Below are 19756 nucleotides of genomic sequence, written 5' to 3'. Positions count from 1 at the left end.
TGCTATTCTTTCAAGCACAACCAACAGCATCACATTTTTGGCTTTGATGATTACCCTTACATGCCCTGGATAACTAATTAAATCTATCCTCCCATATTCCACTCTACTCAGCCTAAATACCAGTATTCCAGTTCAACTTTCTTTTAATTAAGACTTCTTCTCTTGACATGCAAATTTAAATCTTCCTTATAAACCTAGCTGACATTTTAGCCCACTGTTTCATTTCTTGAGAATTTGAAGAGTTTCTCTTATATAATCATAGCAACAACAGTGAACTCGTTCCATTTACCACAATTCTCCAACTATGGATGACTTGTTAATTCTGTTGTAACAACTTCTAAAAAGTTCATATAATTAAACAATTTGAACTCTCCAACCTCCCAAAATTTGAGTCAGATTGGCATCTTTGGCTTCAATATCTAAAATCTTCTCATGAGTAATTAAAAGTAAATAGGAAACTTTCATCTCTTTCTAGAAGTTTCCCATGGTGTCATTCCTCCTGCAAACTATTCCAATTCAAGTCTGAAGTTCTTTTCTGTCCTGACAAGGTTTTAACACACAATATTCTAAAAGCATCTGATTATTTCACCACCTTAATGGAATTCAAATATCTCCCTGATACTTATGAACTACTCCAAGTATCACTATAAAATACAGCATAAATAATGGAATTTAAAATGTTATAAGGAAATGGCAATTTTAATCCATTTTTAAACCTTCCTTAACTTTGTGATGTAACTCTACTCCTTCATCAGAGAGGAAACCAAATCATACTACTCATTGTACCACATTCTGAAATAGTCACAATGGTTATTAAACTTTACAACTATCTTCACAAATAGTTGAAAGAGCATTCTCTTAACATATCGTTCTGTGGATATTATATACATATCTACATGTCAAAGAAGGAAAACTTTACCTTCTTATTATGCTTTAGATCAAATTAGTATACCCTAATTAAACATATCCTTAAGAATTCTGTAAAGCTTCTATATAGAAAGAAGGCCACCACACCTGTTCCTAGAACATTTTGCACTTATTCCACTAAAAAGTTGCTGACATCCTAAATGTTAATAAAGATATTTCTAAAAAGAATGCTCACATAAAAAAGTACTATTTTAAAATTTTATGTGAAACCACATTTTAAATACTTAAATAGACAAGAAGGAATGTAAAAATAAAATAAATTTAACTCATATCTCAAATTAAGATGGAAATGAACTCATTTTTCTATATGCTAGTTATCTGAATATAAAAACAAACGAAACATACAAAGACATCAAAACTACTACCTAGCTGTAGTTTCTTAAAATGTAAAATCCAATGGAGATTGGAAGGGATCTGTATCTTCTGGTAAGTAGATAGCCCCGATTTAATGAGTTTCTCCATATATTTAATGAGCTTTCTACATAAAACTGATGATATGTAAATATCAATTTTATTCTTATCAAAATTTATTTGTAATGATTTAGATCTCTACCTCAAGGAATGAGGGAAAGTCAAGTTAAAAGTAAGTTTTCATAATTTTGTGTTATGTCAAAACATTATTGAGAAAAGTAAATTTAATACTTACTATAGTGTTCCCTATAAATGTATTCAATTTGCAGTGAATATCTGGTTTATTTTTATTTACCTGAGCTTAAAACACAGTAAGATAAGACAGAATGTATTTTTTTTCCTAAGAAGACAACAGAAGCATCTAGAAGTTTCAACTGGAGTTAAAGCTTGCCTTAGCACCTTCGAGAATGCCATCTTAACATAAGCACACTCAACACCCTCTGTGGACACAGATAGTTGTTAAGTTCTGGGTGTCACACTCTTCTGCTGATATCAAAATTCTCAGGCTGCCAGTAAATGTACCAGAAATCACTCTTTCCCTTTCTAAAAGAAGGTTTTTAGTTCAATGAAGAAAACATAGAGTGATTATATAGTATTCCTAACTAAGAAGTGAAAGAACAAATCAATGTCTAGGACACAGACACGTGAAAGGCAAAAACAGCCAAAATATAGTGTGATATGAATTTATGCAAAGACTGGGAATTTTCATCATAGTGTTTCCAGCATCTAAAATAGCACCCAGCAAGTCTTCAGCTCTTAGTAAGAAACATTTGAATGAACCATACTTAGAGCTACAGAACTTAACTAACTCCAGTTACATGGTACAAGTAAAAGAGATTGCTTACTTCTCTAGATTTAAAATAGCATGTTCCTTTCATGGAACATGCATGATAATGGAACATGTGTGTTAATGCACATGTTTTATCTGCTTTCCAAGGTACTTCTTCACTAATCTCCCGGAAAAACAACACCATACCTCATACATCTTTATATCCTGTAGAGTGCCTGGCACATCACATGTCTTCAATACACACACATTAAGGAACAAAATGCTAGAATAATTTCATTGACTCTTTTGATGTTAACACATTGAACAGTAATGAATTGCTGACTGACCAAGCTGTTCCTTTGGCCATCCTCCTCTGCCAATAGAGATTTCTACAGTAAGAGCTGTAGCAATCAAAAAATAACACTAAAACAAATGGATTGGTCATGCCCATGGTTCACTCTATCCACTGCATATTAAAGGGGCAGAGGGAGAAAACTTTCACTACACCTGAGCTTAAGTGCTAGAGGGAAAAAATTGAGCAAGTGAGGCATGTTAGTGTCAAAATATGAATAAAGAGCCAAAATATGAATCCCTCAAAATTATGACAGAGAGCAACATCTTTTTAGCATTTGAAAGGACAGATTGTTGTTAATAAAAAATATATATATATGGTACAAGCAAAGTCCTAGTGTTGGCTCATTAAGACATGGAGTGGTATTTTCTGGGTCATGTGCTTCAATGGCATCACCTTCAATTTTGTCTGAGAGTTACTGTATGGAAAGAAAGTGCCACTATTTACTCAAACCTATGCCAGTGCTATCGTACATTCCATGTGCTTTCCCTGTAAAATCATCACAAATTATATATTTATTTAAAACAACAAACTAGGGACAAGTTCTGCAAAGCCACTTCACTATAGCCACTTCAAAAGCCTAGGTACCATTATACAGCAGAGAATGGGCAGGCAAAGAACAGAATTAGTGAGGGTGTGAAAAAATGCTAAGGGCTTGCTAGTTATGCATTTATATAAAAAATTCAAACATTCTAGTTTAACCTGGCATGCATTAAGATGAAACCCATCAGTATACTATTTCCATGCCAAATAGCGAGAAGCAGGAGATCCCTGGACAAAATTGAAAGAACTGACTATGAAAAGCCATGTCTACAATATGCAGAATAGCCAGTTACATGCCACTGCAGACAGCCAATGGTTTCAGCTGTGTGTCCTGCCTCCCACAAAATAATGTTAAATAAATAAGAAATGACAAATGACTTAATATCAGTCTTTTACTCTTTTCACCAAAAGCTATTTACACACCTGAGTGAAATCTCCCCAATCTTGATTTCTATTTTCTCACTCATGAAATCTCAAGTGCTATGTTCCTTGTGATCTTTAGGCAGACTCAAGTGGATGAATGTGGTGCAGAGCTAGAGAAGGCTCTGAAATCTTTTCATCTTTTCTTTTGTTGTTGTTGTTGTACTGGGAATTGAACCCGGGGCACTTAACCACTGAGTCACATCCTCAGCCCAATTTTATATTTTATTTAGAGATAGGGTCTTACTGAGTTGCTTAGGCCCTTGTTAACTTGCTGATGCTGGCTTTGAACTCTATCCTCCTGCCTCAGCCTCCCAATTCTCTGGGATTATAGGTGTGTGCCACCATGCCCAGTTCTAAAATCTTCTTATGCCTACCCTTATTCTGAAGGTTTTCCTGCTGCAGGTTCTCTCGGAGACCCCAGGAGTCTGAGTCAGATAGGAGGGGAGACTAGATTCTCAGCTGCCTGATGCCTCTGCAGGAGGATCAGCCCACACTGCAGCTGCTTGGATGAGGAGAATGTCAACATCACAGTTTTTCAAAGATACTGTGACCTCAACATCTGGAGCTTACCCTGCCTGCATCTGAGAATAGAGTTGCTCAACAGCTCAGGTCAGTCACTCCCTTTCTATACATCTTGCACACACCTTTCTCTGTTTTCCCCTCATCGCCTTAACTCTACATACTGACAATTCAAACCATTCCCAGTGTGTTCTCTCCCTGCTTGCTGCCTCCACCACCTCTCACCCTAAAGGCAATTATGTTGCTGACCTCCAGAGTTGCAAGAGCCAGAGATTCTGCCAATCATGTACCTGGCACAATCCAGGTGAGTTTGGTGGACTTGTTTCAATTTTATGTCTCTAAAATCGTCACTGATGTCATATAGTGAGCTTTTATTATTTGAATATAACTTTGTTGCAATAGGCAATTCATTTTCATGAATTGATGACTCCTAGTTGTCAAACATCATGACAAGTATGAAGGAAAATGGATATGCCTTTTTTCTTTTGGGACTAGTTTTGTTTTTAGAGATTTCATACAAAGGTGTATCTACAAAAATGAAACTGAACAAATAATAAACACATAAAAGCATCCCCTGTCTTTAAGACTGCATCACATGCTCCAAATTTATCATTTTTATAAGTCACTGCTCTTATAAATTAAGTGTGACACTGGGTGTTATTTATTGCATTTGTAGTAGAAATAACCAGAGGAGCAGCAATATCAGTAATATATCTACATGTATTGAATTCCTATTCTGATTTCCAGACACTTTAAAAAGGACTTACACATAAAAAAAAAATAAATCCCCCAAGCCAAGTGACATAGTTTTATTTCCATATTACAAATAAAGAAACCAAAGAGAGGTTGTGTAATGTACTAAATGATATGCAGTTAATACATTATGATCACAGAATTCAAATCTAAAGCAGACATTGATCTTAGCCATTACTTTATAAAGGAATATAATGAATGTTCTTGAGATCAGATTCATTTTTAAGTTCTGGGAGAGATGAGTTTTTTTGTAGTAATTCTGGCCAACTGAATGTATATTTTATTTTTATAAACTTGAGATTAATAAAATTCATAGAACCATATTATCATACATCTTTCTACAGCTGAGAATATAGTTAGAAACTGACCCTCAGACTATGATCTAACCTCTTGCTTTTCATGGATTTAGGAATGAAGTTTCTTCAATATTTCTGAATAAAAATTAAGAACACTGTAATAAAAATTCTTCCTAGATAACCTCCTCAGAACAGCTTTACAATGTAGTTAAGCATGGTACTCAATCTAGATTTTCCAAACCGAATCTATAATTAAATACCAAGTCTTGTCATTTCTAATCGTTATCACTGTTGAACATTGTGGATTTTAGCTGTCATAAGTATATGAGGCCTGTCAACACATTCATTTTTCCAATGACCCCATAAAATTGATGCAAAAATAAATATTGCTCCATTTATTCTGTTAAAATCCCCCAAGTAGTTAGCTCTAATGTCCAACATGAAAACCAAAGGAATACTCATTTCAGTTATTACTTTTAGCTAATCTGAATGTAAGGTTGATAGATAAGATTTCAAGGTAATCCCATCTCAGGTTCCAATTTCATAAAGAAATAAATCTTGTGAATGCATAAATCCAACCAACTTGGTGTGGTTCCAAAGAACTTTACCTCTAAGAAAGTAGTATTATCTTCAAGATAATGCTATCTCTTAGGAATTCTTAAGAACTCTGTTCTATGATATTCTTAATAATATTACTACTTATCAATTTTATGTATCATTATGCTTTCTCAAGAATTTTAATTTACTTGATCCACACAATATCTCTGTTAAGATATAAGCAGAATAAGTACAACTCATTTTCCCATTTCACAAATGTATAAATGAAGCCACATATTGCACAAATGAATCACCTCAAATCACACATTTAGCTTATGGTGGACTCAAAACTAATTCAAGTCAGGAGTGTGAGTAAAATAATTGTTCCAATTCACCAAAAAGTCCACTTAAATTATGCTGATGTTAATAGCAAAGGCCAATGTGGTAATTAAATTTTGATTGTTAACACTGATTTTAAGATAATGTAAGTTCTCTAGCTGATTCTTTTCATGGTGGTATCTAAAAAATTAATTACCAAGTAAATTTAAAGTTCACATAAAGTATATTAATTGATTCTCTGATAACTACCAAGCACTTTCTGGATGCTTAGGATAGATTTATCAATAAAGCAAGCAATGAAACAGGAAAAAAAAATCCTTGACTTAATAGACACTACATTTATGTCAGAAAGAGATAAATAAGTACTTGACAATGATATTAAATAACAAATCTTATATATTAAAAGATAAATGTTTAAGGGAAAAAGAAAAGGAGGCATCGGGTAAGAGGGTTCAGGTTCATGGGCAGTGGGCAGACTCTCGTAAGTATTAGGTTGGTCATGGTGGGCATCCTTGAGAAGGGGAGATAAGGAACATCCCACGGAATTGGAAACGGCCAGGGAAAAGCCACAAAGAGCATCCTGGTTTGTTTAAAGAGCAGGAAGGAACCAGTGTGACTGAAGCAGTGTCAGCAAGTCCTAGAGTTGTATGAGAGAAGGTGAAAAAAAAAAATGGCAGAAAGATCATGCAGGGGCCTTAGAGGCTACCAAAGAAATCATCTTCAAAATGAATATGGCTGCATTACAGGATTTTGAGAAGATGAGTGGTGTGATCTGACTTAAATTTTTAAAAAGAACTATTATGAATCATTAATACCTCAAACTTTTATAACCTAACATATTACATAACCTTTGTCATATATCTGAATCTCAATATATTCTCCTCCCTTCAGAATAAAATATCATTATTCCTGTCTTTCCAAAGAAATATCAAGTCTTAGAATGTCTAAGTAACTTCTCCAGGGTAAGATCTAGTAAGTAAGTAGTAAAAAGAACAATTTTTCTAATTATAATTAAAAACTCCTTCCTCTTTTCTAAGTACTCATTAATTAAAATAATAACAAATGAGATTAATCATCCAGATTATCCATCAACAGAGATATTCATTTTGATATATTAAAAATGTACTGAACTAAAACTTATTTTTCCTTATTATGAATTTCTGGAATAAAATGATAAAGGTAATTTCCCTGAACATTCAGGCTAAGAATTTGGAAGCAAAAGTGACCCTACTAATTTAAACTTGCAACAATACATATAAACAATATTTCAAAGCCTTTTAGTTGTCTCTTATTATCTATTATGTGATGGTTATTATGCTAAATTCATTATGTATATCATCATGCTTAATATTATTCAAAGAATGGTAATACAAATAACAAAGGTGCTTCAGAGAGGTCAAGTGACACAATTCAAAGGTGACACTACCGCAGGGATCTTATCTAAGTCTGCAGAGGATAAAGTTAGGTTCTCTCACTAAGCTACACTGCTCTCCTGAAACATGATATTCAACATATCACCACAACATTCCTAATTGAAAGGTCAGCAAAATATGAGTAGTCCCATTTTCCAGATGATTAACTGATCATAGAAAAGTTAATCAAGCAGTCAACATTTATTTTATGGCTATAATATGCAAATCAATATTTAGTTGCTGAAATCACAGAGGATTTATGATACTATATATTGCCTCAATGACCTACAATTTTATTAAGTTGGCAAGAGACACATAAAAATGTAATAAATAATACAAGATATCACAGAAAAAGTTCCAAATGAGATATAGAGCCAACAACTGCTCAAGAAATTCAACAGAGAGAAAATTGAATCTGGGTGCTACAATTCAGTTAAGAAAGATCTTTACCAAAGAGGCCTGGTGTCTTCTTTTTATTGTTCTTTTCACCTGACTCTACTACTTACTAAATGATTTTTACAGAAAAAGGTAGGTATTAGATCAACAGAAAGAAGGAAGGAAAATGGTTCCAGCTGAAGGAAAAATGGTTCCACCAAAGGTCAAAAGGGCAGATGGGAATGAATTATCAAGAGAAAATGAATAGAAGCATTTAAAGAGCAAGATGGACGGGCAGTGAGATGAAGTGGTAAAGGAAGTCAGAGAAGTAGATTATGGAAAGCCTTGATAAATTAGAAATTTAAATTATGAGGGAAAGAGTTGGTACTTGTTGAACTGTTAGTAGGGACCTATGTATGCTTTGTATACACTTAGTGTTTGTATAATCCTTCCGACAATCTTATAAGGTAAAAGGTGGATAAAACCAAAGGCATTTTAAATCTAAGGAAAGAGACCTTATCTGGCCAAGGCATAGCTTTGTGTGTGGGAAGAAGTAGAGCTCCAATCTACATCCATTGCTTCCGGTGCTTAAGTTGCCTCCACTATCCCTCAATACCGACTAGCAAAGGCAATGGAAAGTCACCAAAGGATTTGATCAAGAAGAGAGAGTGGCATATGGAAAGCAGCATAAGACTAAAAGAAGACTAAGAAGACTCTGATATTTTAGCATACGTTTAATATCAGAGCCTGGGTAAGGCAAAAAAAGCCACATAGTATATTGCATTGATCAAAATAACAAAAAAATTAGAATCTATAGTTGAGTGCAAACAATGGGAATTTTAAAATTTAAGAGATAATAAAAAAACAAAGAAAGAGATCATTGGAAATATCCAAATCCAGGTAGATTTTACTACCCAGCCATACAATAAGAAGGCAAATATTCCTTCTAAAAGTGTGAAAAGACAAAGTCCAAGGTCTAGCTTGAATACCTTAAGAATTTTTTGACAGCTCATGATTTATTTAAAAATAATAAAATCTATGCCTTAGAAAAAAGATCTGCATTAGTGCAAATATACATCTTAAACCACATCTTGAATCATGACAGCCTTGTGCTAGGATTACTTCTTTTATATGAGTTTGGCAATAGCCTATTGCCACATATGCTAACATGGATAGCAAGCTCTTATAGTCATGATTATTAGATATATTAATTGCTGAGGTAACATTATATTCTTTCAATTTTTCTTTTAGAAATTACTGTATATTAAAGTATTGCATTCTCTCTTAAAGATACAATGTGCCATATTTGAGAACATTATTCCTTCCTGAGACTTCTCTTAAAATGAGGTATCATTCAGGGATTCAAGTAAAAACTAATAGTGACTGAATACCATAATACTTAACAAGAAGTTGAATCTTCTCTGACTTTTTCTTACCTCTGAACAATTCAAAACATGCAGTTTCTAAGGAAACCCAGGGTACTTTATTGCTGAGCTTCATCCTCAGCACTTTTAAAATTATTACTATTTTATTTTACATTGAAACAGGAGCTCACTAAGTTGCTGAGGGTCTCACTAAGTTACTGAGGCTGACCTGGAATTTACAAATCTCCTGCTTCAGGTTCCCAAATCACTCTGATTAGAGGTCCACCACACCAGGCAAACAGAAATATCTTAAAGCAACTTAATATTAGAAAGTTGCCAAGCCTGACAATAACCAGAATAGCTGCATAAATCTTTGCTTGGTATCATTTATTCAACTAATTTGTCTTGTTTTAATTAATGATTAAACTAAATGTCTTAATAGTTACAGATGTATAAGCATGTTTATCACATGTAGGTATCACAATTATATACATCATATATATCATACATGTATACACATATGTGTATGTATACATGTATAATATGTCATCTTAAAATTGATGAGTAATGTAGTGTTTTGACTCAGAATCCTTTAGGAATTATACCCCTACCCTACTTTCACCTAATTGTTTGGCAACATCTAGCAGTGCTGAAGGATAATTAAAACTGAACATATTAGCCAAACCTAATTTCCTTTACCTCCTCGGATAAAAATTATATTCATTTTATGGGTTGAAAATTAACGTTTAAGTTTGAAATCAAACTGTGCCACAAGCCAATAATTCAGGTTTAAAACCAATGGATATCTAAAATGACTGAAAGTTTGAAGAAGGTAAACCCATACTATATTTATATATGTACAAAATTCATTTTAGGGTCCTAAAAGTGTATTTATTGAGATAGAATCCAGACTCTGTTATTTCTTTATGTTTCTTATTTTTGCATAACTACACTGGTATGAGACAGGCACCTATGATATATGCTGTAAGTAACCAAAAAAATCTCACTGGCATTCTGCTGAATAATGGCAGACTCTAACATACTCTAAGAGTCAAACATTTAGTTATTAGAAACAAATTAATTTGAAAAGTATTTATGCAAAAAGTCTGGGCTCCATATGGTTTTGGAATTCTACAAAAAATATGTTAAATACATAATGTGGGTAGAAAAATCACAGATAATGTTTAGTTCATAGAAATACTTCCTATTACCTATGATTTTAATACACAGTAATGCACTCATATGTAAAATATATTAAAATAAGAAATATTATCCTTAGCTTTTAAAGACATTATTTTGTGAGAGTTTAGAAAAGGAAAATATTTTTACCTCCCAATCCTGGTCTAAGCCGATTATCGTAACCATCCAGAGTCTGTCTAGAATTCTCGTAAAGATGGTAATGTTATTTTTAGCCTCATCTTCTTGGATGTTAGCCAGCACCAACCTAAACAGATAATTTTACAAGCTGATATATACACATATGTGTGTTTGCAAGTGCCAACATGCTCTTATTTCTTGATTTGAATTTAAGGTTCCCTAAACTATCATTACCACTCATTTTTCTTCTTTTTTCACCTCTGTAAATACCAGTATGTCTATGGGGAAGGTGAACATGCTGATGAAAATGGATACTGCATTGTAGATTGTCAAAAGTTTGATGATGAAACTATTGAGATTTCCACCACTTAGCATCCTAATTGCTATTCTCTCTTTTGTTAAAATCTATTCCCTAGAAATACAGTGTGATTATACATTATCATTTGCAGACATTATTAGTAATGTTATTTCACAGTCACAAAGGTACAATAATCAAAGAAGCTCCTGAAATAATAATTCACTGCTTTGAGCATTAATTTGAAAACAAATTGCCTGATTGGAGATATAAAATTTCTCTATCTTCCTCAAAAATATCTTTCTTTTTCTTTTTATGTCTTTTGCTCTTTTAAACCAAGATTGCTTCCTTACTTTGGGTATACCTCCACCCAATGGCCAACTGCAATATAGACATCAGGGAAACTCCTCTGACTGTGTGCCAGGCTCCACTGTAGCCAGAAGGTAGAGGTGGGCTCTGAAGGCATCAGTAACAACCACAGCTGTGGAGCCTTGGAGGGCTAGTCCCTCCTGACTGGTCTCAAGAAAGATAAGGGGCCACATAAAAATTAAAATGCCCAGTTACCTTTTTTTAGTGATAAATTAGTGATTATAGGAAGAACAAATGATCTTAAAATACCATGAGAAAGGATTTAGAAACAGTGATTTTCTCCATTATTTCTCCATCATAAAGCCAGAGACCTGATTTGTGACATCTAGCAATATGGTGCAGAAGGAACTGAATGTATAAAACAGAATGTCCCTTTTCACTGCCATTTCTTTTTTACTTGGAATGATTCAGAGATTTAAATTACTGGCCCCAAAAAAGAATCATTTATATAATAGAATAAAATACTAGCATGAGCATTGCTGGTCAAATATAGCACAGAAAACTAGTAGAGAGAAATTAAGTTAATCGCTGAGGCTTTTCAATCATTATTAATTGAGGATAGAGTGTTCATCCAAGACAAATATCAAAGACATATGTAATTACCTTCTTGTCAAGGTGTATTGTATAAAATACCATTGAGAGAGTCCATTTATGTTTAAATGAATACAGAGCTAGTAGGTAAGAATACTCAACACATCAAATACTCAGAAACTAATTTCCAACAATTATTGCTATTAGAGTAAATATTTAAAAACTAACATGAAAATAACATTCACAAATTATGTAAGTCAGTTCATACATTCTAGCCTCAAAAGTTTCTATATTGCCTACTTATGCTTATTTTAAAACCAATCGCCAAAATAGTCATAAAGTTTCACCTAGAGATTTTCATTCAAAAGTCTTTTTAGTCACATTTCATATTTTCTTTCTAAAGTCAATATTCAGATGTTAAACTAGTAGATATTTTCAAATTATATTATCTTTATCAGCATATTTTTTTTCAAATCCAGAAAGTACTTCCACACTTTGAACATTACTTGGGAAGGACTATGAAACAAACGGAATTAAATGATATTGGAATTTTTTTTTAAAGTAATGGTTACGGGAACATTCTCAGAAAACTTGTATTTTAATTCTTCTGGTATTTGTTAAGTCATATCCTAGGGGAATAAATAAAAGATGACCATTGATGATTAAAAATAATCAGAAAAGATTACAACTAAGAAAAGTTTTTGAAAGCAATAAAAATCACTTTCATGTTTGTTGAACACAGGCAAACTAAAATTAGTTACACATTTGAAATTAGTACTCCTTTTGACAGTAACCATTTGAGTAATAAAAGCTCTCTAAATTAATAATGTGTAAAGTTGATTAATAAATCAAGCTCTCATTTTATTGTTTGTGATTGTGGAGTTGTATACTACCTCCACCTAGAGGTTTAAGACTCACACATCATTTGGGTTTTCTATGTTGACTAACAAAACCAAGAACATTTTCAAAACAGGAAAGAAAAAATTGTTACAACTCAAATAATTTAGCCAATACTTTCCTCTCTGACTTAAAGGAAAACTTGACTTTCTTGCTGAATTTGGTATTGTTTTAAGTGCCTGTAATTTAATCATCAATTCCTTGTATGAGTATGTCACTGAAAGAATATTTCTCAGTGCATTATTTGTATAAAAATGTTTCTATTCACTTTTACATTTGATTGCTAAAAACAAGAATCAGCAAACTTTTCATAGTTCCTGCCACTTATACTTCACTTTCTGGTAGTCCTTTTTCATGAGAAATAATTTTCCAAAATGCCCTGATTCTCACATGTCACAACTGCACAGATGGCATTCCAAAACACACCTTTACTCTGAATTAAAAGTTAAGCACAGGAAATGTCTCACCTGGCTGGGTCCCACACCAAGAAAACAAGCAGCAGGGACTGCATGTTGTAGATGTCCAATTTTGCCTTCATCACCTCTCTTTGCAAAGCAATGGAAAATAAAAACAAAATACACTTAAGATTGGCTTCAGTCCCACCAACCAAGTAATCCAAAACAGTGTCATTACATTTGGGAATTGGAGTTAAAGCTATGAAAATTACTCTGTGAACTGTGTAGGGTGCAATGACTGAGGGAGGAGAATTTTCTTTTTCTTCTTTCTTTTCTTTTCTTTTTCCTTTCTTTTTTGGGGGGATAGCAAGATGACCAAGTAATCGAATCAGTCTTTGCTCTGTCCGGAACTTCCCCAACCCCATCGTCAGCAAATACTGTTCTATCATTGTTTTATGCACACATGAAATAATAACGCTGGGACTCTAAACTGACATCTGAGCTGGAGAAGGGAATAGGTTGGAGGGGAGAGTGGGATAAAAAAGGAGAGATGGGTACTTCATACCACAACCCGTTTAATCAAGACCACCCTCCGCAACCACAGTGGGAAAAGCAAGGGGTAACCAGGCCACTTTTTCAATTATTATTCTTTTCTTTACAATGAATTGCTGTCCTCACGTCTTCACTTCCTCCAACATAAAAAAAATAATAATTTCAAGTGAAATCAAAATTTCTCTCCCTGCCCATCCATGGTTGCCCAAGACCACGTCTTGGAGGCAGCTGGGTGCAGATCAAATGCTGCGAAACGACGCGTTTGACAGCTGCTCAGGAGCAGAGGACCACAATAAGAGAAGAAGCGTGAGGCTCCCTGATCAAACACCAGGCAGGCAGGCAGCGGCTACCACGGTGTGCAAAGTTGAAGACTATAAAAGAGCTAGGCTAACGTGCTGCCGAGCAGGCTCTGCATCTTATTGTAGTTGAAAATATGTTTCTGATGATGAGTATTAAAATTGCTTGTTCAAAGGATGGAGAGGAGAGGGGCATCAGAGCCTCCTCGGTTTCCAGAAAGCATCTAAGAGTGGGGTAGGGGGAGATGAGCATGCAGGCGAGGCAAAGGCAAATGGTAAAAGGTCCCTGTGGGGACCAACGTGTGCGACCCTACCTGAAAGAGCAAGGCGAATTCGATGTTTTCCTTCCTTCCTTTACCCCGATCTTGAGAAGATAGGAAACTTGAGAAGAGAGAGAGAAAGAGAGACAGAGAGAGAGAGAGAGAGAGAGAGAGAGAGAGAGAGAGAGAGAGAGAGAGAGAGAGAGACTGCAGCAGCCGAACAAGCCGGGGAGCGATGGGCTGGTGGAAGGCAACGGGAGCGCGAGGAGCGAGGAGCGGCTGAGGCAGCGCGAGGAGTACAAGGAGGCGAAGGCGTCCGTAGTGGCGGTGATGGGCGGAGGAGGAGGAAGAGGAGGAGGGGGAAGGATGGCAGGAGCCGGGGAGGGGGGGCGCGGGCGGAGGCGCGATGCGCGCTGGCGGTGGCGGGCACGAGCCCCGCTCATGCAGGAGGAGGAGCTAGGCTGGGGAGGAGGGCTAACGAGGTTCCAGAGAACGCAGGGACCCCCCAACCCCCACCCCAATCCCGGGTAACCGACCGCCGCCCTCCGGGCACCTGCCGCGGCGCAGCCCCGGGCGGCGTCGGGCGCCGGGGCGCGCCCTGAGCGCTGCTCCGGGTGCCCACGTCGCGCGGGAGGAGCGGAGCCCACGCGCCGCCGGGTGCTGCTCCCCGGAAGCCCTGAGGCTCTTGGGGGGCTGCTGGTGGGTGTTTGTGCGGAGTCGGAAATGCAATGTGTCTCTGAGGCCCTAGATTCCCTGGGCTGAGCCCTGCCGCTGGTCCCCCGACATCCCTGGGCTGCGGAGCGACGTGGCTGCCTAGAAGAGGTAAAGAGGTACCGCTCCCGCTGGAGGGCGAGGGGACTGATCACGCCTTTACTTAGTCATCACCGCATCCACGCAGGACCAAGTTCAACGCGTGTTGCGTGGAATCAAACAGCAGGAAGTTTCTTTGATTTCCTGAGCCCTCTTGATATACTACTCATTCTCCCACACTATTGCAATCAGGACCAATTTCCCCTCAAAACTCTGAGAGCTTGCGACTTCCCGTGAATCTGCCAGTAAAGTCCATTTGCAGATTGTACACCTTGGGCAAGCTCCTGCTCACTCACTTTCAGCAATCCTTTTTCCTAACCTTTTTTCTCCCTACCAAGTGATGAAACTCAATCAACAGCTCTAAAAAGTTTACATTACCCCTGAGCAAAAATGGACCTGCTGTGCTTCTACTACCTTTGCAGTTCATTCCCCAGGGGTTGGAAATGTTAGCAAGGTTTGAGGTTTTCCCGTTTAGGGCTTTTTGCTGGCAGAGACTTGTAATTCAGTTTCCTTCATACACTTTTGCATTGTGTGTTTTGATCTGTCTGATTTTTCTATTTTATCTGAGGCAATGAAATCCAAACGTGCAACTTGAACAAAAAGAGAGAGCAGGAGAGAGATTTTTTTTCCTTTTTGTACTGCACATAGGACAGAATGTTATGCACGTTTTACTAAGGCAAAGCAGATCCTGTGTTTATCTCTTCCAGAAGTTGTTATAAACGTTAGACACTTTTAAAGAAAAAAAAAAAAAGATACGTATGGTGATGTTTCTGTCATTTTGCATTCAGAGTCAACATGTGCCAAACACTTCAATTTTGTTAGTTATGCACCAAAAAATTCAGATGTGTTTCCTAGATGGTGCAGTTTTCATAACAGGCACTGCTAATCTACAGTAAAATTTTAGCTTTGCTTTGAAGATTATGTGAGGAGAGTAAAACCTTTACATTGTAAATATTTCAAGTTGTCCTTTTTAACCTACATTAGCTATCACTTTCTGAGCATTTAATATGCTACAACCTAAATAAACATTTGCTCTCTTATTTAGCTGGCTCTGTGAAGAATGGAACACCACCCAGCTTTCTCTTCCATCATTAATATTCCTTTCCTGACTTGCCCATTGCAGAGTCTAATTGAAATTCACAAAGATAAAAAGCATGCCATTTAAAACCTTGCAACCAGGGAATCTAAACGTCTTATGCTTGGTGTGAACACTTCACTTCCTACTGTATGTTCCTGTTCTTTTTCTCCATTCCTATGAGTCAATCTTTATTAGGAGCTCTATCATTCTTCTATTTATATTCCTGCTCAATTGTTTATATTTTGGAATGGAAGTTGAGCAGTACATGGTTTCTTCCCAACCTTAATTGTCATGCTCCAACAAAATTTCTTCCATGAATATCACAATTTTGTAAATATCTTCATATATTATTTTCACGAGTACCACTGTGGTCTTTTCCCTTGATATTAATACTGACTTGTAGATCTTGTTTTTAATTGCTTTATTTAAAAATTTATAGCTATTGAAATGATTTGCACTGAAATACTAGCTTTTCCCATTAGCACCCTTAATAAATTTGCAATCTCATTGACATATGACCCTCTTTTATGGAACATCAGAAAGTTCAACCTGTTTTGGATGATTTTTACCCATTGCTTGAGGGGCGGGGAACAAGAGTGTATGTAACAACAGCTCACAGATTGACATCTGCATTTAGTGAGCCCACAGTGAAAACTAGATTTTAAAAATCCTGCTTTTTGTTTCTTTCCCACAAACTGCTCTGCAATTTTAGTGACATTGGACAGCTATAATTTAAACTTTAAATCACATTAAAAGGAATGGAAACCAGGAAAACCACTGGCAGTAGATCTCAAGTTTGTAGCTGTATCTATACTGATATTTAATTGTCCAGAAAAATTTCTTTGGAAATTCAGAAGAGGATTGGCCAAGTTCCCCAGACATCTAACAAGTCCGGCCTGATTTTCTTCTCAGTGATAATAAAGTGCAGTTAACTGACTGAGATTGGAGAATCAGCCATGTGGGTGGTAACTAAGCCCTTTCTACCCACCCCAATGGGAGCGCATCCAAAATGCTGGAGAAGAATTGACAACTAATTGCTTGCCAGTAAATTCATTTCTACCCAGGTTTGACCAATGCAGAACTTCCTGTTTGAACCTGTTTAAATTACTCTCCCACAAATTGGAATCTGGGGTCATTTCTCCCATCCCTAATACCCACACCGCTTAAGAAAATTTGCATATAAGTACCGAGAATAAAAGAAAGCCAAAGAATTAGGGAACTCTTGATTTCCTCTGTCTTTTCTTCCCTTGTATTCCAATGTTTTTCGTACTATTGTACAATTTTAAAATGTCTTATAAAAACTATGTTTTTGAACAGATATGTTGTAGAGCTTCCACTTTGAGGGTCCAGCTTGATACTACTTCTATGGAGAACTACTACTCTCTCTGCCCTGGGGCTTAATGAATCACTAAACTTTCCATAAGTTAATATATATGTATAATATATATGTGTGTATAGGCATATATGGACATATAAAATACATGTTGTGTGAGGTATGTGTTTATAATATGTATACATGTGTTACATATAACTACATATATGCATATGAACCCATTGATAGATATCTAGATGAATAAAAGTAGCCTTGAATATTTTAATAAAATTGCCATCTAAAAAACACATTTCTACAACATTCATTTAGTTTTAATACTGTATGACTGCTGATCATGGCAATTTTTACATACTTTGATGAGAAATACCAGAATTACCTCCACAAGACTTGCTTGCATCTTACCATATCAATTTTTAAATATCAGTATATAATAAAATTGTATACATTTAAGTGCATACCTTCTTGTGTGATTTATTCATTTAAATAAGGATATAGGTTTATGAAAAGTTGGGAACTGAAGTACAGATTATCCAGTTTTCACAAAATAAAATACTATCTTTTACTTTCCCTCCTGCATGTCTTACCAATTTCAAAATATGCTTGGAGTATAATTCTGTTCACACATATTCACCACATTACCAAAAGACAAAAACAGAAAACAAAAAATGGGAACAAAGAACCATTTGGCAATTTTCAAGTCAAAATCATAGCTCGATCAAGCTCCATCTTTTCCTACAAGCTGAAATTAGATGGATAGGTTGATTTCTAGATTCTGAAAGAAAAGCAGGTGGAAGGTGGGAGTAACTAGTCTTATAAACAAATAATCCCCAAACTACTCTCTTACATTAATGTATCTAGGTCACATTTCATTAGAGCTAAATATATCATGTATACGAGCTGGAATAAGCCATGCACATTACCTTCAAATTGAGTTAGTAACTCTGTTTTAAAAGTAACTTTACATATCCTTATCTAACCAGCAAATAAAAAATATCAAGCATTCAGGATATCCTGTAGATTTCTGATATTTTAAAAACTATTTGTACTGTCATACACAAACAGAGTAATTTGTAAGGGGCTTCTTTTCCCTTCCTTTGGTGAAATTAGAATTATAATTTCTTTCGAGTTTATTCAGTCACTTCCTAAAATAAAGATAAAGCTCCAGTGATTCAAACTAAATACCCCTCATGGAAAAATATACTGTGTATTTTGTTGAAGGATAAGTGCCACATGGTGAGCAGCTTTTGCATGAGATACGTCCTGTAAGTGATAATCATAGTCATGAAAGTAATAACCATAAACTTACAATGCCTTCATTTGTATAACACTTTAGATCTCATTCTAAATACTCTGTGTAAATTAACTCATTTAATGTTCAAAAGTGAGAGACTACTCATTCCCATTTCACTGAAGAGAAAGTTCTGGTACAGAAAGATCATAGTCTCTCATTGGTAGAATCAGATAGAGCAAAGAAATATGGCTCCAGAGTTTCCCTTATCAACTATTACTACTTATAATAACACCTCATGATGCATAATTGTGCAGAAGTAGCCAGCAACAATTCTAACACCAAAATCAGAGGATGGGGGACCTGCACCTAATGTGAGCTGATTTTCAAACATTGCAGGTAGAATAAGGTTGGCTTCAACCAAAAGAATATTCTTATGTCATTATTTACATCATCAGACTATTCTGTCTTGAGAGGAAGAGAGGGTGAATGTATGATGAATAAATAAGTGAAAAATAATCAAGCTATGGGTATTTCATGGTCAGTCAGAGACATGAAAGGGAAAATAGAAACCAATTACTTTTAAGAAAAAGTGAATAATGCCATGCCAAATTAATTATGGATATCCAATGATTTTAAATATAGATCATTTCTCCTTGGTAGAGATTCTTTGTATTTGCCAGAGTGGCTTGCTCATAGATGCTTAATAAATAATTGCTGATCTTTTTAGAGTTAAGTACTTTGGAATAAAAATTGGGAGACTCAGTTCCAGAATTAAAGATGACATGACCTAAGGCAATCTCAGTTACAGTAGATGCTAGTCCCTCCCAAATCTCTGTCTCCAAAAATCTCACTATCACTACTTAGACATTTTCTTTCTTCATAAGGTATAACCTTTGTTATTCTCTTACGCCTTGCCTCTAACCAAATCCTGAAAACTGGGAGTCATCCCACACTTTTTTCCTCACTATCCCACCGATACTACACAAATACATTCACTAGTGATGAGAAAGTATCTACTTTCTATCCAATATCTGATCTATCCTCTTCTTTACCAGTCCCATAGCCTTATGTGAAGTACTGCAATATCAATGAGCAGTAGTTTACTAATTGGTATCTCTGCCTCTGATCTCAGTTTTCTCCAGTTCATCTTCCACAAGGCCAAGTAAAGAGTCTTGCCAAAAACCAATTTTGATAGTGTCACTCGATCACTTAAAAATCCTCTACTGGTAACAATATAAGGTACAAAACTCTTTCACATATCAATTTGATTCCAGCTTATATATTTAGCTTTGACTCTGCTCTTTCCATGCATACCTTATCACACATATGCACAGTTGTGTGCATGCATACACATGTGCACACACACACACAC

General features: G+C 35.7%; 1 protein-coding gene across 1 annotated transcript in view; it reads right to left on the bottom strand.

The window, feature by feature from the left end:
• Positions 1 to 14229, bottom strand: part of Gabra2 (gamma-aminobutyric acid type A receptor subunit alpha2) — a 140157-nt gene extending 125928 nt beyond the window's left edge. The window contains 4 exon segments of the mRNA XM_047567518.1: positions 10350 to 10391; positions 10394 to 10464; positions 12897 to 12974; positions 13987 to 14229. Of these exon segments, the coding sequence (XP_047423474.1) occupies positions 10350 to 10391; positions 10394 to 10464; positions 12897 to 12967 (184 nt within the window). The 5' untranslated portion in view covers positions 12968 to 12974; positions 13987 to 14229.
• Between the last annotated feature and the right edge of the window lie 5527 nt (positions 14230 to 19756).

This window comes from Sciurus carolinensis, chromosome 10 (assembly GCF_902686445.1).
Source record: "Sciurus carolinensis chromosome 10, mSciCar1.2, whole genome shotgun sequence".
Classification (NCBI taxonomy): domain Eukaryota; kingdom Metazoa; phylum Chordata; class Mammalia; order Rodentia; family Sciuridae; genus Sciurus; species Sciurus carolinensis.
Note: the sequence above shows the minus strand (reverse complement) of the source record. Positions and strands in the feature narration are given on the sequence as shown.